The 26,993-nt window shown below is 36.8% G+C and overlaps 1 protein-coding gene across 2 annotated transcripts in view; it reads right to left on the reverse strand.

Annotated features, from left to right (window-relative positions):
- Positions 1-26,993, reverse strand: part of DIAPH3 (diaphanous related formin 3) — a 502,120-nt gene that overhangs the window by 413,085 nt on the left and 62,042 nt on the right. For both annotated transcript variants that reach the window (XM_021065648.1, XM_021065649.1), the window contains one exon: positions 15,137-15,241. In XM_021065648.1, the coding sequence (XP_020921307.1) occupies positions 15,137-15,241 (105 nt within the window). The remainder of the gene's footprint in view (positions 1-15,136; positions 15,242-26,993) is intronic.

The raw sequence follows: 26,993 nt of genomic DNA on the forward strand, positions 1-26,993 counted from the left end.
AAATTATTCCTTCTACAGAACTTTTAACAGGAAAAGTATTTAGAAATAATATTTTTTTTTCAGTAAGGAAAAACAGACAAAGCAATAAGATAGTAAGAAATTATTCCATATTGGTTGAAGACCACCACCTCATTAAGTGATACTCTAGCTTTTTAAGATGTATCTTTGATTTTAATAATTTAAAATTAGAGCATCTGAATAAATGAATGGCACTTAGACTGTTACTTGATTACTAAACAAGTTGATCTTAGAATTTCTAATCATTTTGATTATTTAAGCAGCCTTTGTGTCCTAAGAAATTTTTCACAAATCACTGGAGAAAATGTATGAAGATCATAAGCTATAAAAATAAGAATACTAGGTAAGAAAATAAAATGAGGGCACCAATTTCTTTCACATTATCTTCTAAAAGGTAACCAGGTAAGAGGTGAACTTGAAAGGAGATTTATTTTGCCAACTGTTAAGATACCCCCATATCTTAAATCATAATTGACTTCAGATAATGAATTAGGAAAAAGCAAAATATAACAAATAATGAACTTCCTATTAAAATGACCGAAGAAGTTACACATCTGCACCAAGATCAAGTGTGACCTCAAGATAAAATCAATGTATTTTAATCACAGTAATATGACCTCAGCCATTTCAGGTTCACTAACAGTAATGAGCATGTGCTATAGGAGGAGGCATCTGCATGGCTAACTGCAGACATGTCCACAGACCCAAAGTTCTGCAGAGTCCCATCGAGACTCCCCAGGAAAAGGGGGTGCCAGACACATTAACACATCAATCTAGTCTGTGCTGCATCAGGTACTCCCTGCCTTCGAGGAGCCTCTATCTATTACATTAATTCGATGGATGCTGATATGAAGGGTGAGGATAGTTTAGATCAGAAAAGCCTATGATGTTATGGGCACAACCCCATTATCTTCACAGTGGATCATCCAACAAACCATGTAAGCAGCTCTGTCATCTGGCATCCTAAATAGCCTGCCTACAAGGAGAGAAGGAAATACTTCTGATTGATATTTGGATTTTAATACATCGGTCTCTATTAGCTTAGACTGTATGCCTGCCCACAGACTATATACTGCGTCTTAGCATGTTGACCAATCAAGTTTGTGAGCCTTCAAATCCATCACCTGTGGACAATCACAAACTTACAAAGATAATATTGTCACAAAGGGCTCCATCATGTCCAGATGGCACATGACCTCAGTGCACGTCTTTACATCTTCTTCCTCCAAGTACAACACACAAAGCAGAGCTAGGCACATCCTATCTTCTCAGGCCCTCAAGCAGTAACCAAACTGGCAAAGAGGATGCAATGTCAAAACAGCACATTCAAACTGAGTCCTTAATTACATGCAGCTCAGTGGAGGGTGGGAGCTGGTTAGCAATACAGACACAGAGGAACCTGTACAGACAAGAACATGCTCCCAGAACATCCCCGAATGGGGGTGATAGATTCAGTTAGAAGATAATGAATATAACGACTTAATTTAAAAGGACGTTTAAAATTAGGAGTTAGGATTTATAATTTTTAGAAGAAAACTGATAACAAATTTTTTTTTTATTTTCCCACTGTACAGCAAGGGGATCAAGTTATCCTTACATGTATATATTACAATTACATTGTTTTTAATTTTTTTTTCCCACTGTACAGCACGGGGGTCAGGTTATCCTTACATGTATACATTACAATTACATTTTTTCCCCCACTCTTTGTTCTGTTGCAACATGAGTATCCAGACATAGTTCTCAATGCTATTCAGCAGGATCTCCTTGTAAATCTATTCTAAGTTGTGTCTGATAAGCCCAAGCTCCCAATCCCTCCCACTCCCTCCCCCTCCCATCAGGCAGCCAGAAGTCTCTTCTCCAAGTCCATGATTTTCTTTTCTGAGGAGATGTTCATTTGTGCTGGATATTAGATTCCAGTTATAAGTGATATCATGTGGTATTTGTCTTTTTCTGACTCATTTCAGTCAGTATGAGATTCTCTAGTTCCATCCATGTTGCTGCAAATGGCATTATTTTGCTCTTTTTTATGGCTGAGTAGTATTCCATTGTGTATATATACCACTTCTTCCGAATCCAATCCTCTGTCGATGGACATGTGGGTTGTTTCCATGTCCTGGCTATTGTGAATAGTGCTGCAATGAACATGCGGGTGCACGTGTCTCTTTTAAGTAGAGTTTTGTCTGGATAGATGCCCAAGAGTGGGATTGTGGGGTCATATGGAAGTTCTATGTATAGATTTCTAAGGTATCTCCAAACTGTTCTCCATAGTGGCTGTATCAGTTTACATTCCCACCAGCAGTGCAGAGGGTTCCCTTTTCTCCACAGCCCCTCCAGCACTTGTTATTTGTGGACTCATTAATGATGGCCATTCTGACTGGTGTGAGGTGGTATCTCATGGTAGTTTTGATTTGCATTTCTCTTATAATCAACGATGTTGAGCATTTTTTCATGTGTTTGTTGGCCATCTGTATATCTTCTTTGGAGAAATGTCTATTCAGGTCTTTTGCCCATTTTTCCATTGATTGATTGGCTTTTTTGCTGTTGGGTTGTATAAGTTGTTTATATATTCTAGAGATTAAGCCTTTGCCGGTTGCATCATTTGAAACTATTTTCTCCCATTCTGAAAGTTGTCTTTTTGTTTTCTTTTGGGTTTCCTTTGCTGTGCAAAAGCTTTTCAGTTTGATTAGGTCCCATGGGTTTATTTTTGCTCTAATTTCTATTGTAAAAATTGTCATACTACCCAAAGCAATCTACAGATTCAATGCAATCCCTATCCAATTACCCATGACATTTTTCATAGAACTAGAACAAACAATCCAAACATTTATATGGAACCACAAAATACCCAGAATCGCCAAAGCAATCCTGAGAAACAAAAACCAAGTAGGAGGCATAACTCTCCCAGACTTCAAGAAATACTACAAAGCCACAGTCATCAAAACAATGTGGTACTGTTATCAAAACAGACAGACAGACCAATGGAACAGAATAGAGAACCCGGAAATAAACCCTGACACCTATGGGTCAATTAATCTTTGACAAGGGAGGCAAGAACATTAAATGGGAAAAAGAAAAGTCTATTCAGCAAGCATTGCTGGGAAACCTGGACAGCTGCATGCAAAGCAATGAAACTAGAACACACCCTCACACCACGCACAAAAATAAACTCAAAATGGCTGAAAGACTTAAATATATGACAGGACACCATCAAACTCCTAGAAGAAAACATAGGCAAAACACTCTCTGACATCAACACCTGAATATTTTCTCAGGTCAGTCTCCCAAAGCAACAGAAATTAGAGCAATGATAACAAATTTTTAAACTTAAAAATGTGTTTTAAAAAAGGCACCGGAGTTACCGTCATGGCACAGTGGAAATGAATTCAACTAAGAACCATGAGGTTGCGGGTTTGATCCCTAGCCTCGCTCAGTGGGTTAAGGATCCTAAGGTTTCGGCGTTGCTGTGGCTATGGTGTAGGCTGGCAGCTACAGCTCCGATTAGACCCCTAGCGTGGGAACCTCCATATGCTGCAGGTACAGCTCTAAAAAGACACCCCCCCAAAAAAAGGCACCAAGCCCAGAAAGCTTTCAGTTCTTGAAAATAATAAGCCATCAGGTAATCTATAGGTTGTATAAAAATATGTGAGTAGGAGGAAAGGGCTTATTTACCTGTTTGTCGTGAATTTAGTATAACTAAATTGTGATAAAAACAAAACAAAAAAAGAACCAAACTGATTTGTGAATGAAGCAAAATTTTCTAATGAAATAATACTTTAGTTTGTATTGTAATGATATTCTCTATTTGCATTATGTATTAGGGATAATATACTAATACATTAATTTATATATATGAAGTACTAAAATAATGGACATGTTTATAATAAACATTAATTGGCTTATGGCATATATAATCAGCTTTTTTTAAAATTGATAAGATAACTGATCAAAAATTTTTGAGACCACTGATCTCAAATATAGGACTTAAGTTACAAGCCTCTGTTAACCATCTAGCTTTACCATGCTAAGAACCTGCAGCAATGAGGCCAAAACAAAGCAAGTTGCTCAGAGAAGACTGAGTCAGTCACGTGAGAACCTAAGACCACTTCAGGCCTGTCTGAAGCCAGCATACCTGGGGAGTCCCAGATACAGGGCCCAATACGCCCCTCTTTTTCTAAGTGATTTTTAACACAGGGTAGTACAGAAAATTGTATGTTTAGGATCCCTTCGGAAAGAGAAAGGAAAGAAAAACACAAAGTTCACTAAAGTTTGACATCTTTAAGGTACTAGAGACAGACATTCAGTATCAACCTTTCCACTATTGAGTAACACAGAGTGACTGATGCCCAAAATATGCTGTAGTCTGGCTACACATAGTTACTCCTATGAACTGAATTCTGTAAATACTGAGAGCTAATTTTTTAAAATAACCCTCAAACTGTTTATGAGGTATGGTAATATCTGTTCCAGTTAATGTAATCATATATGAGAATGAAAAGAGCTGTGTCTGTGGTAGGTTAATGGTTAGAAAAACCAAGATCAGAGTGAGCTGCTTTAAAAAACTTGTTTTCAACTTAGGTATGAGCAAGATAACTGAAAAAAATCTTACTGTAAAAATCATACAAATCTCATATTCTGAACTTGGACTGTTTTCACAAGTATAAATTCTTCGTTGAATCAAAAAACGTAAGCGGTGATCACAGATGATGCTTCATGCCTTAAGTAGGAAAAACCAAAGCAGGAGCGACTTCTACTCAAAGAAAAGGGCTTAGATCTATATTCAAAAATTAGCAAGTGAAGATATATTTTTATGTTCTAAGTACTAAAAAAATTACATGTATTTTTTCTTTTTATTTTTATTAAGATTTTTATTTTTTCAATTATAGTTGATTTACAATTTTTGTCAATTTCTGCTCTACAGCAATATGTATTTTTTATGATGCCCAATTTTTTCGCTGTCGTTTGTTTCATTTTTTTGTTTAGAGTCGTACCTGAGGCACATGGAAGTTCCCAGGCTAGGAGCTGATTTGAATTTTCCACAGCCACAGCAGCAATGCCAGATCCGAGCCTCATCTGAGACTTATACCACCTCTCAAGGCAATGCCAGATCCTTAAACCACTGAGAGGGGTCAGAGATCAATCTCATGTCCTTATGAATACTAGTTGGGTTTGTTACCAATGAACCACAATGGGAACTCCAAGTGATGCCCATTTTAACATTGTTTATTCAACTTTTTATTCCAGTATAATAATATTTAAAAGGGCTTCATCTGTAGCACTCACCCAGTCTCATTTTACACTTTACTGTAACCTTTAAGAAGATGGCTTAAATTCAAGACTTTATTTAATCACTGCCCTATTCCTCATCCCATAGTTCCCATACAAACACTCCTAAATTTTATCATTTCATAAACTAAGTCTTATAGAGGGGTAATGAACTTTCTGAAATCACAGAGATAGAAATAACAAAGCTGAATTTTTAACTCCTAAAAACAAAATACAGTCTACCATGATGAGTGAAATAAGCTTTTATAAAATACTGTAGAACACAGCTTTAATTCATACCACCCAGAAAAAATATATTCTGTTCCTATTTCAAATCACTATTGTTACTATAATATTTCAGTAATTTTCTTAGTATTTAAAAATAGTATCTAAATAGTTACTGACCATTTTTGTAATTTATTTTACAACTGTATATATAATAAAGTCCTAATGTCCATAACATTTTACAACATGTTAAAGAAATTGATGAGTTTAATTACTTAATGTGCACATATCAATTTGAAATAAATTGAAAATGAACATAACAAATACTCTACTTAATCTTGTTACAGTCTTGTTCAGAATTCACTTTCTAATTTGCAACCTAGTAGGTTATATTTTAAAATAATAAACATAAATCTTTCTTTTATTTCAGCAATTTAAATCCAAAGCAACTAAAGGTAGGTGGAGTTCTACCAGTCAAAAGGTCCAATCTCAAGGGGAAAAAAAGTCCTAATGCTTTTATTACCTAAGCCAACTCATTTGGCTTATTTATACTCTTTTTCTTCTTAAAAATGGGAATGAAGTAACATTATACTTCCTTCCCTGTCTATAGAATAATTTTCAAATAAATTGTAGGCACAAAACATAGACAAATTGGTAGAGAAATGAAAATGACGAAGGAAAAAAATCATTCAAAGTCAATTCTAGTCAGTTAAGGATGGCACAGAACTACATACCTGAGATGAATAATACATTTTCATTCTAAGTAATACAGGTATCTGCATAAGGGGTCACACATCACCTCTCACACTGCTGAACTATTTTAAAGCACAAGGTGATAGAAACTCTCAGATGCCTATGAACTCCATTTACATGGAGTACATCACTATAATTTTTTAAATGCATTCATATTCAAATCTGAGAAACATGATTCTGAGCTCATCAGGCCTGCTTAATTGCACCAACATCTGCAATCAATTTAAATTCTTTAAGATAGTCTTTCAGAGCTTGAAGTGATTTCATGCTGTGATAGATTTAACACACTTACTAATTTATAGACACACACAAGCAGATGAGACCTATTTTTCCAGGGGTGGGGTAAAGTAATGAAGGGCAGTCTGAATTTTCCAACTATCAATGGGATATAAAAAAGGACGCATTCTGCATAACTTATTTAAATTATATAAGAAGATGATGGCACTGCACAAACATAATATAGAAATTAAGACTAAGGCTAGTGTTTAATTCTCTTTGTAGGTCATGGACCATTAAGAGGTTTGATGACAGTTTACGGGTGAAACAAACAGCAAAATCTAGAGCTATCCATTGAAGTTACATAGGAAAATGTCATTCCTTAAACTATAATCATTTTCTCCCCTGAAAGTCAAGAGCAGGTGGGATCAAGGAAGAGGAAAAATATTAATCATCCAGAAATGGTTTTTTAAACAAAAATGACATGAAAAAGAATAGGAAAAGCAAAAATCAGAAGACTAGAGGATCTGAAGAGATGGCCACAAAATTATACTTTTTGAACGTCCCTGGATTTCCAGAGGGAAAAAAAACTAAATAGTGAAACCAAAAACCTAACAACATTGAGCAACATGGTATCTTCATGCTCCTCAAAACAGAACCAGTTGGAGAGAAGTCACTAACAGCCACAAAATCTGCACAGCATCACAGTCTGTGTGTAAAAAAGCAGAGAGAGGAGTTCCTGTCGTGGCGCAGTAGTTAACGAATCTGACTAGGAACCATGAGGTTGCAGGTTCGATCCCTGGCCTTGCTCAGTGGGTTAAGGATCCGGCGTTGCCATGAGCTGTGGTATAGGTCGCAGAAGCAGCTCAGATCCCACGTTGCTGTGGCTCTGGTGCAGGCCGGCGGCTACAGCTCCGATTGGACCCCTAGCCTGGGAACCTCCCCATGCCGCAGGAGTGGCCCTAGAAAAGTCAAAAAAAAAAAAAAAATGCAGAGAGAAAGTGACAAGGTGTCTGATGACATGAAACAGAACTCCTTAACAGCCCAGAGGTGGCCAATTTAAGAATAGCAGCTGAAATTGAGTGGAGCTTGGCCCATACCCATTGTGGGTGGGTGTAAGAGACAGAAAAGATATGAAGAGACTGGAGCTGTTGGTGTGCTGAGGTCACAGCTCTCTGCCAAGACAGGACCCCACACTGTGGAGAAAGCGTTGAGAATGAAATCAGTACAGAGCAGAACATTCCTACAAAACATAACCATAAAGCATGGCAAAGTGTTTACCATTTCAAAATGAACTAAGAGACATTAAAAATATATATAAGACATGAAAAAAAAAACTTAAAGCAGAATTAGAAACACTCAGAAATGAGGTGGGAGAACTTGGCTTGGGAGGGGGGGAATGGAAAGAAATCTCTTTGGAAATGAAGACAGAACTAGAAGAAATGTAAGAACAAAAAATAATAAATCATGTAATAAGAGATGCAGAGATGAAATACATAATTTTTTTTCAACCAAAAAGAAAATGAATATGATAAAAAGGATTTGAGGGAAAGTGGCATATTGAAGACATATAAAAATCCAACATACTAATAACAGAATCCATGAAGAAGAAAACCAAAGCAAGTACATAATGAAAGGGTATCCTGCATATTTTACAGGCCCAACTCAGACATCTAAATAGAACTAGTAACCTATAGGGAATGAAAATTAGTTATCTGCAGACCTATTAAGAAAAGTGCTGTCATGCTTTATGCTAGGAAAAAAAATTGTATATTTAAGATCCTACAGGAAAAAAACATGTAATCTGAAGATTTTATATCCAGTAAAACTGACTCTAACAAGAGAGGACAAATATCGTTATCAACATGAAAAACTCAGAGAATATTGTCCCCATGAGCCCTTAAAATGAATCCACTAAAGAATACACTTTAGACAAACAAAATGACTAGGAGAAATATTAACAAAAGGAATGGTGGTCAGCTACTCAAGAATTAAAGACTAAGTGGGACTAGATACAGTTATTCATAAAAGTAAACACTAAAAAAGTATAAAATATAATACCTATATGTTCAATGAAGACATAGCACAACAACAAAAATAATATCTGGAGATGTGCACAGCACATGCAAAAGAAAAAAAAACTTTAACTACATACACATAGCTTCTTCCTTTGCACTCTATACACTGAAGAGCCCTACAAACAGCGAACACTCCCTAGCCACAAGTATCCTTGACCCCAGATTGTTGTTGATATATCCTATGACACTAAAGGAAATGACTGACTCCAGGTCTAGTGTGAGAAAAGAGGGGAGTCTGGGTTATCTCATCTTACCAGGTAGAAATGAAAGAATGTAAAAATAGCAGGCAATGCCAAAAATGACTAGAAGCCAACCGGACAAGGTCCTACTGGTCGAATATGGTCAATTTGAGCTTCACCAAGAATAATAATCTTAAAAAATAATTGGTCACCTTCAGAGGACTATAGGGAATCAATTTAGTATCTTGAAAACTGACAAAAGAATCAAGCATTTATCCTAAATTTCCTATATCAGACATTATTCAGTATTTGAAAGGAATTATCTCTTTAAAAATGTACTCCAACTAATAAATGAAAATAAAATTATAGAATAGTAATTATCAGCTAGACAGAAAGTACCCCCTAACATAGAACATGCCTCCTGTGTTCTTACCAAAGGGATCAAACCTGAGTCTGATCAAGCTTCTGGATCTAGGTGCACTTTGCAGGAAATATGGAGGAAAGAGGAATATGATATGAGTATGCAATCAGCAAAATCCAGACAATAAAAGAATAGATAGGGAATCTGAAGATTAAAAAATCTTTAAAGATATTTCAAATTTTAACACATAAACAAGAATAAACTATAATGTCTGGTGACATAATTTTGGATGATAAAACTAAAGAAACTTGAAGTTAATTCTTAAAAAAGGTAAAGTAGTGATTTAGGGAAAAAAGCAAAGTTTGAGATGGAACAGGGTAGATGGAGGGCTTTCTAGAGTGGCTGACAAGGTTCTGCATATTAACCTGGGTGCTGTCCTTATGATAATTCATTAAGCTACATATTTATTTGTTAGTATCTTCTATAACAGTGTTTTATTTTAAAATAAAAAGGTTAAAAAAATCAGAAACCCTGGCTTCAAGTCCTAGCTGCAGCACTAATGAGGGGCTGTCATATACCACTGAAGTTTTAAAACCGTGCACACTCTTCTTCTTGCTAATACCTGTTCTACTGGGAATCTTTTTCCAAACCACACCAAGTTCTTCCATCAGTTACAGTAGATAACCTTTGATAATATCTACAAGAGGCCGAGTGTCAGAGAATTTCTTAGCAGCTACAGTATGCCCCTTGAACATTCATTTTGACATTATGCACATGCAAACTAGCCTTGAACCCACTGTGGCTTGATTAACAGCTTTATGAATAAATGTTCACCATGCTCAGCCTTCCAATTCTATCAGCTTCGAGTCTTTGGCTGAATTTACATTACACTAAAAGACATCTAGTGATGAGGCTCATCTTGTCCAGTCCAGCAGTTTTCATCCTCTGGAATCATCAAGACAGTGTATATTACTAAAGCCTGAGTTCCACTTACAGGAATTCTGACTTATTTGTTAAACAACAAGACACAGACACTGAGATTTTTAAAGTTGCCCAGATAATTCTAATGGATAACAAGGCTGAGCACTATTGTTCCTGAAGCCTTTTTATCTTCATTTCTTCAATTAACTAATGGAAGAAATTTTCACATATTGAGGTATGGGGACATCATTCTGGCTTATACATGATTTAAATTAAATTTTATGCTGACTAAAACAGCCTATTATTGCCTATCAAACATATATTGTACATCTGCTCTAATCTTTAAAGAAAAGAGTGCACTGACAAGGAATAAAGGCTGTCCATGTTAAAAATAAAGACTGGCCAACAGGGACCTACTATATAGCACAGGAAATACTACCCAATATATTCTGTGATATGTGGGAAAAGAATCTGAAAGAGAACAGATGTGTGTGTGTGTGTGCAACTGAATCACGTTATGTACAGCAGAAATTATTACAAATTTATAAATCAACTATACTTCAATAAAACTTAAAATAATAAAATAAAGATAGGAGTTCCTTAGTGGCTCAGTGGATTAAGGACCTGAAGTTGTCACTACTGTGGCAAAGGCTCAGTCTCTGGCCTGAGAACTTCCATATGCTATGGACATGGCCAAAAAATAAAAATAAATTTTAAAATATTTAAATATATAAAGATTAAATGCTATTGCTAAAAATTCTTCAATGATAAGACTCTCTCCCCAGATGCCAAAGCCATACTGACTCACTATGTACATGTTGATTTGTGTTTTTAGGGGTTTTTTTGAAACTTTGAAGGAATATATCCCTGATTTTTGATGTTTGATGTTTTGTTCTGACAAGACATACAACTGTGCTGAAAATCATACTTCTCTGGCATAGTTCTCCAGTTATCTGAGAGGCTATCTCCCAGGCTCTAGTCCTCACTTTGGCTCAAATAAAATTATCTTCTCTTCCTATTATAGACTGTTTATTGGTTATTTTCATTGACATAACTTTGCCTTTTATTCACTGAAGACAATTGTACATACATAACTTTTTCTCAATTTGTTACTTATTCCTTCAGAACTGTTCCTTCTTTTAAAAGGTTCAATCCATGTGGATATTTGCTCTTTATCTCCATCACAATCACGAGCCTCTTCTTTCTGGCACTTGCAAAGTTTTCACTATTCTTATAGTTATCAGACATAAATTTAATTACATTCATAAAAATCCAAAAAGTAAACATGAACATGGCAAAGTATCTTAAATGAAGAAAGAAGAATTCCTGTCTTGGCACAGCAGAAACGAATCTGACCAGGAATCATGAGGTTGCCAGTTTGATCCCTGACCTCACTGAGTGGATTGGGTATCTGGTGTTGCCATAAGCTGTAGTGGTGCAGGTCCAAGACATGACTTGGATCTTGTGTTGCTGGGGCTGTGGTGTAGGCCAGCAGCAGCTGTAGCTCCAATTCGATCCCTAGCCTGGGACTCTCCATAAGCTGCGGGCCAAAAAAAAAAAAAAAAAAAAAAAAAAAAAAAAAAAAAAAAAACCTGAATAACCAAGATGAAAACAACGTCAACCTCAGATGACCTCTAATGCCACAACTGGGATAAGCATCACTGACTCTGCCAAGCTCTAAAATTCTAGTAAATTTTATTAGTAAATAACAATGTTTCTGTATCTGGTAGTTTTTTTAAAAACTACCAGTTTTAAAAACTACTTTTATTCTTTTTAGAATAAAAGAGAAGACTTCTTAAATAACTATAAGATTTTTAAAAGACCAAAAATACACAATTCTAATTTGATCCTAATATAATTTCTTCCTATTTAAAAAAAAAAAAAAACTGTTTTCTTCATATTTATCTCCTGCCTGAACAAAAACACAATGCAGTAATAGCGGAGAACGTTCAATACCACTGGGGCTGCTCAGAACGACTCATAAGAAAGGTGGATGAATTTGTGCTGTTGGAAGATAATTTTAATTGTACATAAATAAAACCTGCCCTATACTGGCACAAATGGAAATTAAAGTGCCAGACAGATTAGGAAATTTCTTAACAAGAAATTGGTTCATTGCCCTGAGGCTCTGAAATTTTCTCCTAGTCAGCAAACAAGTAGAATTTGGAGACAAAGAAGCAAAATAAGGGCACTGATGATAAGTAAGTATCTAATACCAAGTACCAGCCACAAACTTGTACCAAGCTTCTGTGCTGCAGGGGTGCTCTGATCAAATCCCTAACCTGAAATGTATGCCAAAAAATTATCCAGGTTAGCTTTAACAAGAATGTGTACAACTATGTATGGTTCACCGAAGTTTCTAGCAATTAAAATAAAAGCCTTTTAAATAATAAAGACAGCAAAAGGAGAGCATATGGAATAACAACTTGATTTACCTGTATCTGACAATATTTTCCAAAATTAACATATGAAACTGAACTCAAAAAAAAAAAGAAAGAAAACATACTGAAAAGTATGAAATCACTGTCACTGTTATTATAATATTAACAAACTAATTCTAGATTTTCTACTCAGAGAAAATTTACATACATAAAATTGAACATACAGCTAATATTTTCTCAAGACACAGCTCTTTTTTGATCAAACTCCCCCCCCCCGTCCTTTCTAGAATAACCTATCTATAGCTATCTGTGAGTCAGTGAGTTAAATATCCCACATAGTACCCATGAGGATGTGGGTTCAATCACTGGCCTCGCTCTGTCGCCGCAAGCTGGGGTGTAGGTCACATGTGCAGCTCAGATCCAGTGTTGCTATGGCTATGGGGTAGGCCTGCAGCTACAGCTCTGGAAGTTCCAGCCCCAGCCCTGGAACTTCCATATGCCCTAAGTGTGGCCATAAAAGAAGAAAAGAATACAAAATAAAAGAAAGAAAGAAAATAGAAAAACCTATCTATGAACTTTGATTTTTCTCAGAGAAACTTTTTCAATACTTACTAACCTAAATATACTGGCTTGGCAAAGTCCATTTCCTAGAATGAAGAAAATGTGTTTTTATCTCCAGAGCAAAAACAGATGACTGGTCATTTTCAACTTTCTACAATGTTAACCATTTGCCGAATTATTCAGAACCCTCTTAGGAAAAGCCAAGACCCCCCACACACCAAGTAAATGCTTTAATCATACTTCAGATAACTAATCTATTTCAATCCTGATAATCTAATTATCTAAATCAGGTAAATAAATTCCAACTCCAGTCCAAAGTGATTAGAGGATTAAAGTTTAAAATCAGTGCATGTAAACTGAAACATCCACTGTGAAGAAATTCAAAATGATTTGTTCTATTAAAAAGTCTGTTTATCTGAAACTCCACTGCAAGGTTTTCTAAACCAGTTCTAACTAAAGCAAAATCTCTTGTAACTATATTGCGTGGATTCATACTTATTGGATTTAAATTTCCTAACAGAAGAGTCTCCCCTAATGACTCTACATAGCAGACTCATCTCTGCTCCCCCACTTTTTCTCCCCACATCACATATGTTTGTGTGTTTCTGTTATGCTTGTCCCATGTTGTTTCACAGGACACAATGATACACTCCAGGACCTTAAATATAAATAGTGTCTGACATACAGACTTTAAATAGTGCCTGACACACAGACACTAATAATCATTCTTAAGGAAATCAATGTCTTAGAAACGTACACTCCCTAATCGGAAATTTGTATATTTACTGAGGTATATTTACTTACATTTTTAATCATGGTATAATGATTTCAACAGTAAGAATAATAAACAAATCACAAAGAAAAATTAAAAAAAAAAACACAATCGCTACTCTACTTCCCACACCCAAGGCAGCTACCAGTTAAAAACCTGTTATGTTCTATGTTATGCTGCACCCTAGGCCCTAAATAGCAAAAAAAAAATAAACAATTTGATTGTAACAACAAGCCTGCGTTGTAGGTATTAGCCCCATTTTATGGAGGAGAAAATAACGGATCAGAGAGGAAAAATATCAAACAGAGGATGGTCAATCCCAAACACAGGAGCTCTAACTCCTTCTAATTTGTGGTGGCTGAGTACATCAAGGGACAAAAGCAATTCCCATCTCAATGTCAGGACACAGAGCCCATCCATAGAAAGAGCTGGGAAAAGCACAGTGCTCAGTGAATCCTATAGCTGAATGTCAGGCTGCCAAAACATGAGATACGTTTAAAAATTAAACATCACTTGAGTTTTTCTTCCAAAAGAAATACCTCAGAGTCACTGACTGATCTAGAAGATAAATGGAGTAAAAGTATAAATAACTTATATTCTTCTTACCTGGCCTTAGGTTAAAGTATCAGTGAAAACTACAGCGTGTTTCGTTATTTTTTTCTAATCTAATTCAATTTTATGTTCAGCCAAAATCATTTTCTATTGTCTTTCTACCAAGCCTTGCTTCTTCATTAACTTCCATTTTACATTTTTCATCCAGTCCATTTAGTCACGTTTTTTTTTATGACTGGTCAAGCTTATCTGTTGTTTCATGAAACAATGTAATTGATTCTGTGTGCCAGTCATGTTTCTCAGACATTTAGGCATTACTTCCACCCACATACTTCATGCTTCCCTAGAAAAGGGCAGCCATGTGGAGGCTTAATGCTCCTTTCACTGTCTACATTTATAGTCTGTTACAAAATAATTGTATTCATTTGTATTCACATGGAAACTCACATTAAAGATATGCCTCTAAACCACTATTATGTATCCTGACTTAGGTAGTTAGGGTAAAATCGGTATCACTTTTCTACAATATAAATATTATCCTAATTTATAAGTAAACATTAGAAATCAATAACCATTTAATTCACTAAAAGGAAGACTGTTTTAAAGTGAGTAGACCAACCAAAGTGTTTCTTAACAGTGTGAGTGGCTAAAAAACAAAAGCAGCTTAAAAGTCATAACATGAGAAATATTTTTAAATTAAGCAAACTTATTATAATACCGTGCCTTTAATTATACATTCTAAAGCCCTCGGATTACAGTTGTCCACAAACTTAAGCACTTCATTAGACAAATGTATTGTTTTTGATACTACGACATGTTTCAGCAATATTTCTCAACTAGACAGTTTTACTTACTGTCTTGGAAGCAGTATTAATGTACTGCATCACCATTTCTTTTTTGATGCTGAAGTCCTTTTCCCGCAATGGTGCCTTTTTATCTTCATTTAAATTCATATCTTCCTGGAAAACACAATTAAAAAGCCTCGTTTAGAATCTAAGTAGAGCAGCAGTTCTACATACACTATGAAGAGAAAAATCAATAATTTGTGACTAAAGTAGCATTAATTGTTTTGGAATGATTTATGTGTAGATCTGCCTGAAGGAAAGAGAGAAAGGAGCTGGAGATGCAATGAAGAGAATATTCTGGATCATTTTAAAAGGAAAACACTTAGCAAAAAACTTTTTTAATTCATGGCAGGCCTGTAAAATTACATTCACATCACAATGGATAATTACACAGTTGAAAGTTCCTGCCTTCCATAAGCTTATTAAGATTCACAACTTATACATAATTGTGAAATACATGTACCATGTGAAAAATATAAATATATTTTTACAACAGCTGCACCTGAAGCTATCTTGCACCATTTGGAAAGAGCTGTTCCATGTATCATAAAAATTAAATGGTAAATAAGCCAATCCCTTTCCAGATGCTGATTGCTTCAAGCACATACCAAATATCTAGCACTGATCCCATCAAAAGGCAAAGCATTCTACAATTTTAACTGTCTCTTCTCCACCCTTATAAAAAATATGTATTAATTAATTTATTGAATGTTCAAAATCACATAAAAGTTGCATTTATAAAAAATCTAACATACTCAACAGCACCAATCAAAATAAGGATTTAAGTAAACTAGATCTGGCTACAGGCCTAATTCTGACTAAAAAAATAAGTCAAGAATATCCACATAAAGATATGAATTGTGACCAGAATCCATCAATTAAGTTGCTTAAGAGGCTATTCTGACAAAGGAAGGGAGACTGAGCCAAGACAGAAAAGGCTGAAGGAGGCCAGCTCAAGTGGTTTCCTCTTGAGCTTAGCCTTGGGTCATTTGTGTGCATCGTAAGACACTGGAATGTATATAAACTCCATATCCACTCAGAAACAGACCCATAAAAATCAGGACTTTGATCACCTATGGAACCCAGAAAGTTAAATTTCTTCTAAGTTTCATAAGGGTGTTACAATTCAGACACTATAGTTTATGCCTTTAGCTGACTCAGTTTTTGGCTACCAAATCCTTGAAGCACTTAAAAGTCAAAATTCCCTTCATTTCACCTTGATATAAATATTTAAGATCTTAGAAGGTGTTCCATCTGACACGTCAATAAAAGGTAGCAATTAATAATATCACTCTTGGCTGTTCTGGTTAGAAACATCCTATAATGTGAACAATGGTTTATTTTGTTCCACTTCTTTTCTCTAAGCCAGTCATTCTCAATAGGCCTTAGTGGCACTTAGGAAGAAGTTTGAAAATGTCTTGGGCATTCTGGTTGTCATGGTGACTGAGGTGATGCTACCAGCATTTGCAGGGGAAAGGTGTGCTAAACATTCTGCAACACATAGGCTATTCCTACACAATAGGAAATGGTCCTGTATCCCACAGAGAGATGCACAGAAAAAAAGAAGGAAAATCATACTTATCAAAGCCAATATTCTAACTCAACAAAATTAAATGTATATATTAAGTACTTTGTATTATATAATTTTAACATACATTAAATTTTCCAAGAATCCAACTACTCTGTAAATGATAATTACACCACTTTTTTAAGCTTTACCATCATGTATGCTCCATTTCTGAAATTTAGGTATCGCAGGACAATACTGCTTGCAATATCTGAATCACCACAACAGCTCACCTATATCAACATACACTGTAGCTGCTGCACTCACAGTGGCACAAGGCAATTTCCAGAATGTGTCTTTATTGTATTGTCTTGAATAGTCATGCCCAATTGTTTATACTGAAATACATACTGTTTTATTATATAGTACAGTAAACCATTATATTATTTTAATTGTGAGTGTAGACAGCTTACATAATCTATAAGAATTTAACATGAAAAAGTAAATGAGGAAATTAGGAAACAATGACCATAAAAGGTATGGGAGGGGTACCTAAGAGCACTGAGAATGTCTGTTTTAAATTATTCACTATACTTTTTATTTTCTGTCTAATGGACAAACATAACCCAGCCTCTTTAACTAGCAAATTAAAATACTTAATAGATAAAGAAGACTGAAAAATTGAAAGCCCATTAGTTGCGGCTGAAATCAAAATAAAACTGCAAAGTGCCAGAACTGTAGGAAAGAAAAGGCTACTGCTTTCTTTCTGGAAAGGTATCCTCAAGATGACATGAATGTATACACAAAAGTTGTATATTTGGATGAAGGAAGAAATGCAGGGTTCTCCCAATTTCTTTCTTCTGGCTTATCCCACCTCTCTTGTCTAAATATGACACTGGTACTGAATCTCTGAGGGTCACAGAGTCCTAGTGAAATGTATTACAAGCTTTTTCCAAAAACTGCACATCCGTATTTTATGCTACAATTCCAATTTAAGTTAAGCTGAGCCTGTTCCAAAGCTAGTCAAGAACCTGGAGGTGGGGGGCATTGGAGCAGCCAAGCATCTTCATTTAACAAGCCCCTGTCTTAAGAAAAAAACTTCAGCATCAGAATCTGAAAATCACATAGCCTAAGCGCCATGTATTTATTACACAACAGAAAATACTGGCTCATGGCTAGTTAGAAAGTTGAGAACTGGAGCCTGTACACCCCGTGTAGTGCAGTTTCCAGGAAATTGCAATGGGTCTCTTGTGAGCAAGTAATCAGTTTTCATATTACTTAGTTTACACCTGCTCAAAATGATCCTATTGCATTTCCACTGTCTTAGGTCAGGTTCCATAGAGGCAGAACTTAGACTGGGATTCAAGTGCAGGTGATTAAGGGAGGGGATACTCTCCAGCAAAGGCAGGACAGGGACATTCGAATCTGTAGCCACGGCTGGATTCTTGCTTGAGCCTGAATTGCGGGGAAGTCAGTAGCACCCAGAGCAAGAGGCCAACCTTGACCCCAAGTCAGTTAGCCATTGGCTGCAGGACCCCAGTTCCCTGAGGCCAAATCTCTGGATAAGATGGAGGCTGTGAGTCAGCAAGGGCCAACACTCATACCTGGGGCACATCTGTACCAGCCTGCTGAAGGGCATCTTGGAGAGGCACCAACAGTGTCCACTACACCATTTGAAAACAATTTACTGGAGTTCCCATTGTGGCTCAGCAGATTAAGAACCCGACTAGTATCCAAGAGGTTGCAGGTTTGATTCCTGGTCTCACTTGGTGGATTAAAGGATCCAGCATTGCCACAGGCTGCAGTCTAGGTTGCAGACATGGCTTGGATCAGGCATTGCTATGGCTATGGCATAGGCTGGCAGCTGCAGCTCCAATTCAATTCAATCCCTGGCCTGGGTACTTCCATACGCCACAGGTTCAGCCCTAAAAACAGAAAAATAAATAAATAAAAATTTAAAAAATTTTTAAAAACCATTTACTTTTTTTTAATTACTCAATGAATTTATTACATTTATAGCTGTACAATGATCATCAAAATCCAATTTTATAGGATTTCCATCATATACGCCCAGCACATCCCCCAACCCCCTCCAAACTGTCTGCTTTGGAAACCATGATTTTCAGTCTGTGAGTCAGTATCTGTTCTGCAGAGAAGTTCACTGTGTCCTTTTTTCAGACTCCACATGTCAGTCAAAGCATTTGATCTTGGTGTCTCATTGTATGGCTGACCTCACTTAACATGATAATTTCTAGGTCCATCCATGTTGCTAAAAATACCAGTATTCTGATCCTTTTAATGGCTGAATAATATTCCATTGTGTATATGTACAACATCTTCTTTATCGACTCCTCTGTCAATGGACATTTAGGTTATTTCCATGTCTTGGCTATTGCAAATAGTGCTGCAATGAACACTGGAGTACATGTGTCTTTGCAAGTCATGGTTTTCTCTGGATAGATGCCCAGGAGTGGAATGGCTAGATCAAACGGTAGTTCTATTTTTAGTTTTCTGAGGAATCTCCGTACTGTTTTCCACAGTGGTTGCACCAATTTACAAACCTACCAATAGTGGAATAGGGTTCCTTTTCTCCACACAATTTACTTTTTTTTTTTTTTTTTGTCTTTTTGTCTTTTTGCCTTTTCTGGGGCAGCTCCCGAGGCATATGGAGGTTCCCAGGCTAGGGGTCTAATCGGAGCTGTAGCCACCAGCCTACGCCAGAGCCACAGCAACTCAGGATCCGAGCTGCGTCTGCAATCTACACCACAGTTCACAGCCACACCGGATCCTTAACCCACTGAGCAAGGCCAGGGACTGAACCCTCAACCTCATGGTTCCTAGTCGGATTCGTTAACCACTGCGCCACGACGGGAACTCCACACACCATTTACTTTATACTATAATAAGGCTTTTCGGGGAGCCAAGAAGATACAAGAAGCCGAGGAAGGGAGCCTGCCTGAACGGTGCAATTCCGAGGGCAGTCTCCTAATCAGAAAAAGAGGCCTGCCTGAACGGTGCAGTTCCGAGGACAAGCTCCTAATCAGGAAAAGGGGCCTGTCTGAACGATACAATTCCGAGGGCAGGCCCCAGAAGACAATAATGCTCGCCTGCTGACATAGGTGGAAAACTAAATTTCCCAGGAAATAATTTCCATTTTGTGTTGCTGAGTGGAGATTGTTCCATGGATGATTTAGTCTTTTCTGTTATTCACTTGCTATTCAGTTTTCCTCAGTCTTTCCTGATTATTTACTTATTATTCTTATTTCCCATTCTTATTTTCCTGTGGTGATTTGTGACTTAACAAAATTACAATAGTATAATAAAAATTTCATCCTGAAGGACTAAACTTTAGAGTTAGGATCTTAATGAGGTTCATAAAAGTTAGACATATATTATCCAAAAAACCTAGCTGTGAGTTTTGTCCTTGATTTTAAAAGCTTTTAAGTGATAGCTAGTTTAGTTAAGTTGGTTTATATTTACTTACACTATCTCCCTGCCATAACACTTTGAAGATAAGCACCAGTCTACAAACAAGGTTTGTGAATGCCAAATTCTTGTGTCTGTGAACTCTTCAAATTGTAAAGACTGGCTGGCTATGGGATGATTTGTACTGTCTCCTCCTTTCCATGATGTATTGTACCTAATTGCCCTTAAATTGTACTCACTGAGTTTAGTTAAGATAGAGATCTTAAAACATGATGTATTGTACCTAATTGCCCCTAAATTGTACCCCCTAAGTTTAGTTAAAACAAAGATCTTAAAACATGATGTATAGCTGCTATACCATGTAATAGTTAACCAATGTACTTTTAACACTGTGATGTAATCTGTAGCCAAAAGCTGTCTATATAATCAACCATTTATGCCAATAAAATTTGAGCAGTCCAGCGCCCTGAAAGAAGGGACAAAGAGGCTGCCTCCGTAATTGTACATTTGCCGACGCCACATCCCTCTCCTATCTGGAAAAAGTGTACACTCCCTGGCTGCCGGAGCTGGCCTCCGGCAACAAGGCTTCTTAAGAAGCAGAACTGAATAACACAGAAATACACATTTATGGCCTAAACAAGCAATATAAGTCACTGTGTGTAAACCAATTCTCCAGTCAAACACAGGAGAAGACATCTACTATACTGCATAGGTACAAAATGATGCTGCAGCTACAGGTTTTAATATATGAAATGCAGTTTACTTCAATATATCTATATATTTATATACATGTAATTCATTAGATATCTATAATAAATAAAATACTGTAGAAGATATTCATAGAACACATAACTGCACAAGGCCTGAGGAAAAATTTGAATGAGGCTAATATTTTAGTGGGTATGAGATAAATAAACATCTATTTCTTTAAAGAGAAAAAAATCTTATCAGTTGGCTATTTAACTGAACATATCTCATTCAAAAATATTATCTGAGCAGTCGTCAAATCAAAAGTTTAGTTTCTGTCTATGTGAAGAGTAATTATTGTTTTTGTTGTTAGGTTCTATCAATACCTTAGTGACATACATTATGAATTAACTCATTTATAGCACTACCTTCATACACGTGTTTAAACACAGTTTTGCCTGAGGATATCGGGAGTTGCAGCATCAAAAAGTAATTTTCCAGGAGTTAATTACTTTCTAATTAAAAACTATACCTAAATTGAATCACTGTGCTGTTTCACTATGTGAGACTGACTGGCATTGGGGGCAGATTTCAGAAATGTAGGAAACAAATACAAAAGAAAAAAAAAATGATGAGCATGCTACAAAGAATTCTTGGTAAGTGCCAAGGTCATGAGAGATGAGGAAGTGCCACTAATGGGAGGAGACCAAGGAGACTCAGAAATCTGAACACAAGGTGTGATGCTGGGTTGGGTCTAGAACAGGAAACGTGCACAAATTCAAAACCCAGCCAAATCTGAATAAAGTCTCTTAGTAAGTACTGCACAAACATTAAATTCTTTTTTTTTTTTTTTTTTCCCCAGTTCATGGCAATGCTAGATCCTTAACCTACTGAGCAGGGCCAGGGATTGAACCCATATCCTCATGGATACTAGTTGGGTTCATTTCTGCTCAGCCACAATGGGAACTCTAATGTTAATTTCTCAGTTTTAATAATTGCACTGGGGAGTTTCCATTATGACACAGCCAAAACAAATTCAACTAGTATTCATGAGGACGCTATGTTCGATCCCTGGGCTTGCTTAGTGGGTCAGGGATCCGGCACTGCCATGAGCTGTGGTGTAGGTCACAGAGGCAGCTCAGATCCCACATTGATGCAGCTGTGGCGTAGGCCAGCAGCTGTAGCTCCAATTCAAGCCCTAGCCTGGGGACTTCCAAGTGCCGCAGGTACGGTCCTAAAAAGCAACAACAACCACAAAAAATTGCACTAAAACTATATAAGATGTTGGCATCAGAGGACGCTGGATGAAGGGTATACAAGAACTCTCTGTACTATTTTTGCAACTCTTCTGCAAGTCTAAGATTATTTTAAAATAGAGTTTTTTTAAAAAACTAAATTATTCATTAAAATTACTCTATAAAAATTTTGAGGAGTTCCCACTGTGGCTAAGTGGTAACATACTTGACTAGTATCCACGAAGACACAGGTTCGATCCCTGGCCTTGCTCAGTGGGTTAAGGATCTGGCATTACTGAGAGCTGTGACTTAGTCATAGATGCAGCTCAGATCTGGTGTTGGTGTTCCTGTGGCTGTGGTGTAGGCCGATAGCTGTAGCTCTGATCTGACCCCTAGACTAGGAACTTCCATATGCTGCAGGCACAGCCCTAAAAAGACAAAATAATAATAATAATTTGAATGGAACAAGGAAAATGGAACAACCCCCATTCTTAAAAAAATAAAGTAAAAGTCCACTAAACAAAAGGAGTAAGTTGTAGTATATTTGTCTATGATAAATGCACACAAACATGATGGAAGAGAGGGAAGTAAAAAAAACCACTATTAAGACTAATCTGAGTCTACCAAGAGGAGCAGTTAAGACGACACAGGTAACAGAAGTCCACTCAAAACCTAAAGGTAAGGCATCACATTTCTTGCCTTTTTCATTCCAAATCCGCTCTGTGAACCATCCTTCTCACTCATTCTCCAAGCAATCTTTCCTATACCTTTTCACAGGGACCCAATATGTCTACAGTCTTTCAAAAACAGTTAAATTTGAACCAGGCACTATGCTAAAATACTTATAAGCAGTATTTTGTTTGTTTGTTTTCTTTTCTGGCCACACCCACAGCAAGTGGAAGTTCCCGAGGCAGGGATCTAATCCAAGCCACAGTTTTGACCTACACCATAGCCAAGGCAATGCCAGATCCTTAACCCAATGTGCCAAAGCAGGAACTCCTATAAGCACTATTTAATACTCACCAACAACCCTTTGGGATATGTACTACTCCCTCTTAGAGAAATGGTCCTGCAGCTTAGAATTGAACTCTGGTTTATCTTGTCTCTCCATTTTTATTTCCATATTATTTATCTCCATTATCATCTAAAATCCCATCTTCTGGGGCTAACCTATCTGGCATGCTCAGTAGCTGACACTTTGTGCTGACCCTCTGCCAGTCCACGTCTTCACACCCAGTCCTTTGCTTCCCCACAACCAGCAATCTTCATTTCCACTCTCCTCAGCCATGGTCTTCATGGCCACACCAGGGCCTTTACATTTTTAACTGTTCTACCTCTGGTATCATCATAATCTCCAAGATCCTTTTCTCGGACCTCAATCATCTATCTTTTCATTTATCTCATTCCCAATCCACCTATTTTTTTACCTCAATAAAACCTCCATTTTTTCCCAGTACAATGTCATGATCCCCTCCATTTATCCCAGTACAATGGGCCATCGCCTCCTACAACATTCATGGGAAATCCTATGAGTATCTCTTCACATTCCCTACAGTACTTATTTTATTTTATTTTATTTTTTTTTTTTTTGTCTTTTGTCTTTTTGTTGTTGTTGTTGCTATCTCTTGGGCCGCTCCCACGGCATATGGAGGTTCCCAGGCTAGGGGTTGAATCGGAGCTGTAGCCACTAGCCTACGCCAGAGCCACAGCAACGCGGGATCAGAGCCACGTCTGCAACCTACACCACAGCTCACGGCAATGCCGGATCGTTAACCCACTGAGCAAGGGCAGGGACCGAACCCGCAACCTCATGGTTCCTAGTTGGATTCGTTAACCACTGCACCACGACGGGAATTCCCCTACAGTACTTATTTTAAACCTGCCATTCTCCAGGAGCTACAAAACCATCACCTCTACCTATTATTTTCAATAAAAAAATTTGTTTCTTCCATGAAAAGAAACCTATCGTTCAATTTCCTGTTTCCTCTATTAACAACTTATCTGTACACTAATCCTTCTGTCTCAACTCTTACATCTCTCCAAAGATAATCCTGTTCATTTACGCTCTGGATCCTCTTTCCTCTCACCTCCTAAAAGGACATTGTACATCAATTACCCTGTTTCAATCCCATTTCACTAAATTCTTTTCAGTTGGTTGGGTCTCAGTGTACAAACATGTTAATCCTTAATGGATTAAAATTAAAAGAAAAAAGCCTCACCTCAACCCTAGCTCTCTTTTATACATGTCTTTCTTTTTCTTCCTTCATAGATAATTTTTAAGAATTTTTATACACTTGCTATCGCTGTCATAGTGCATATACTTTTTAAGTATTTGTTAAATGAGATGAAACAAAAATTCCCGAAGTAAATCTGCTAATCCTGTTTTGGGGCAAACATGAAATGCATGTAAATTTCTAGGAGATGGAGTTGGAGCCAGAGATAATACTCACAGCCCCAGCCAAAAACAGTAATGGAAACAAAGTCCAATTCCAGAGGCAGTGGTAACGGCACAGGTAAAACCGACCACACTTAAACCCACCGTGTTTTCAGGGAGCATGAGCAGAGCCACACACAACCTCAGTGACCTGGAAGAGATTATTAACATGTGTGGTTGACTGAGGCCTGTACAGCGGCACTTTCTTGACAGATGAATAGGGGTGAGGTCCCAGTAAGACTTCACTCACCTGGTTGAGTGACTTTGTGTGGTGCTGTGCCCCTTCAGGAGAATGAAGGGCTACACCTTTTTCTAACTTGCACAAGGACACCAAATGGGTTAGTTGTGGTCCTGACTTGGAAAGCAGGTCAATAGCATGTAGTCAAGCCAGTAGTTTTTAAGATACTCCAAAGGATTCTTCCTATGTGCCAGAAGTTCCCACAAACAGGGAAATCACAAGCTTGTTACTATTTTTAGATACCTTGACTTCATTCTAGGCTGATAAAATATTGACACAAAATAAATACCTTCCACATTTTCTTTGGCAAAACTGAGCAAGGAAAAAGATGCAATCTTAACATTCATGCACATGCAGGCAACTATGTTAGAACACTAAGGAGTAATCAAGCAGAGAATGGCAAACAGAGAGCGGACATGTTTTCAAGTGAATTACAAATGTTAGACTCACCATTTTCATTCATGGATGTGGATTTTACAAGACAGCATGCTCATTAAATTTACATACATCAAGTTGAGTGGGATAGTTAACACCATGCAGAGTCAGATTAAATTTAAAATGATTGACTATTTGGAGAATTAAGAGAATACACAAACTACAAGTTGAAGATGGTCAGGTGCAAGGAAATTCACTCAGAGAGGAAAAACACTACAGACTGGCAGAAGCATGACTAGAGTTATAAAATGGATACTGGAAAAAAATTACAATAATGAATCAAAACATTCATATGGATCAATAAGCATAGTATGAGAAGGTAAAAATTGGAAGCACAGCAATATCTAAACATTCTTATTAAGTCAACAACTATCATCTCATTTCAATAAATAGTATTCAATGTTTTATTTCGTGGGTTAAGACCAAGATAATTGTCCTTGGTAGCAGTTCTGTTTTTGCTAATGTTGTTCCAACTACAGCCACAAATTGAGTAAGCATTTTAAGAGGTCCACAATTACTTCTCCTGAGACCTCAGAGCTCGATATCCTGTAAGCACAATTTTACCCAAGTGTTATTCTGTCCTTCACCACATTGGAATTCATCTTCCATATCACACAGTGTCAAAAGGTTTTGCTGGTACCCTACTGAGGTTCCTTCCTACCACCATGAACAATTTGATGTCAAATAAAAAATGGAAGATTTCATGAACTCATTCCAGGCAATTTTATACTCTCAAGTAGTGCCCATTAGCTGAATCTCATCTAGTTCTGCAATTTAATGAATTGTATTCTTAGATTATGTTTAAGCAAAATTAGAAAACCTGTAAAAGATATATGCAACCAAAACCCTGGAACTTGGAATTAATTTTATTATGACTTTACATTCAAGATGCCCACAAATATGCTAAAGCTATAACACATCTTATTATTCTTTGTCTATCATTTTTTCTATGTTCTTATATGTTTATAATAACCCTTTCATTTTTTTTACATAACTGTGATTATAAAGTGGTTAAATTTTTTGGTTTCACCAGTAATAGGGTTGGATTTCACTATTCTAGCCATAATGTCCTTATTCAATTCCCGTTAAAACTAATACAAAATCAGGTGGCTGTCTCATTAAGGGCAGCAGCCAGAAATGCCATTTACCCAGAGATTGACAGTAAACACTAATGTTGAACTCATAAACACTACTGTTCAACCAAATGTTCTAACTGGAGCTTATAGAAAGAGTGCAAACTATCTCAATCTGAAAGCAAATTTTGATTTATCCTAATGCAGTATGCTGGAACAAACAAACACACAAGAAACTTTATCACTTTTTTTCATATATCATAAATTTTAGCAGAATAGATAAGAAATAAAATGAATATACAGTAAGCTGCATAATTCTAATTCGTTTTAGAACATCATCTGGCTGTAACTGTTGACGCTTATGTATAAGCACCTACAATCACAGACAACTGTTATGTAAATCCAGCAGACAAGAACACTGCTACTGATAAAAAGCGTTTCATTCCCTTGTTCACTTTTCAACTTTTCTAAACAAATGGCCATTTCTTCACAAAGTACATAAAAGATAACATTGTCATTTGACAAAACACAAAGGCTTACTTTTCTAGAAAAGAAAACAAGATTGAAAAAAAGCTTTCACTACTGGAAAATCCTATACACTTGCACACTTGCTAATTAGTGAAAAGAACAAACCTAAACATTACCATAACACTTATCCTTTGAAAATTCCCCTTTCTAACCATTTGACTGGTTCCACGAACTCCCATCAAGCAAAATCCAATGCTCCTAAATCATTTATTTTCTCATTTATCTGGATCTAGAAGAAACAATGAGGCACTGACATTATCCCCTTGACAAACACAACCCATGAATCAACTTGACAATCGCCTC

This window comes from Sus scrofa, chromosome 11 (assembly GCF_000003025.6).
Source record: "Sus scrofa isolate TJ Tabasco breed Duroc chromosome 11, Sscrofa11.1, whole genome shotgun sequence".
Classification (NCBI taxonomy): Eukaryota; Metazoa; Chordata; class Mammalia; order Artiodactyla; family Suidae; genus Sus; species Sus scrofa.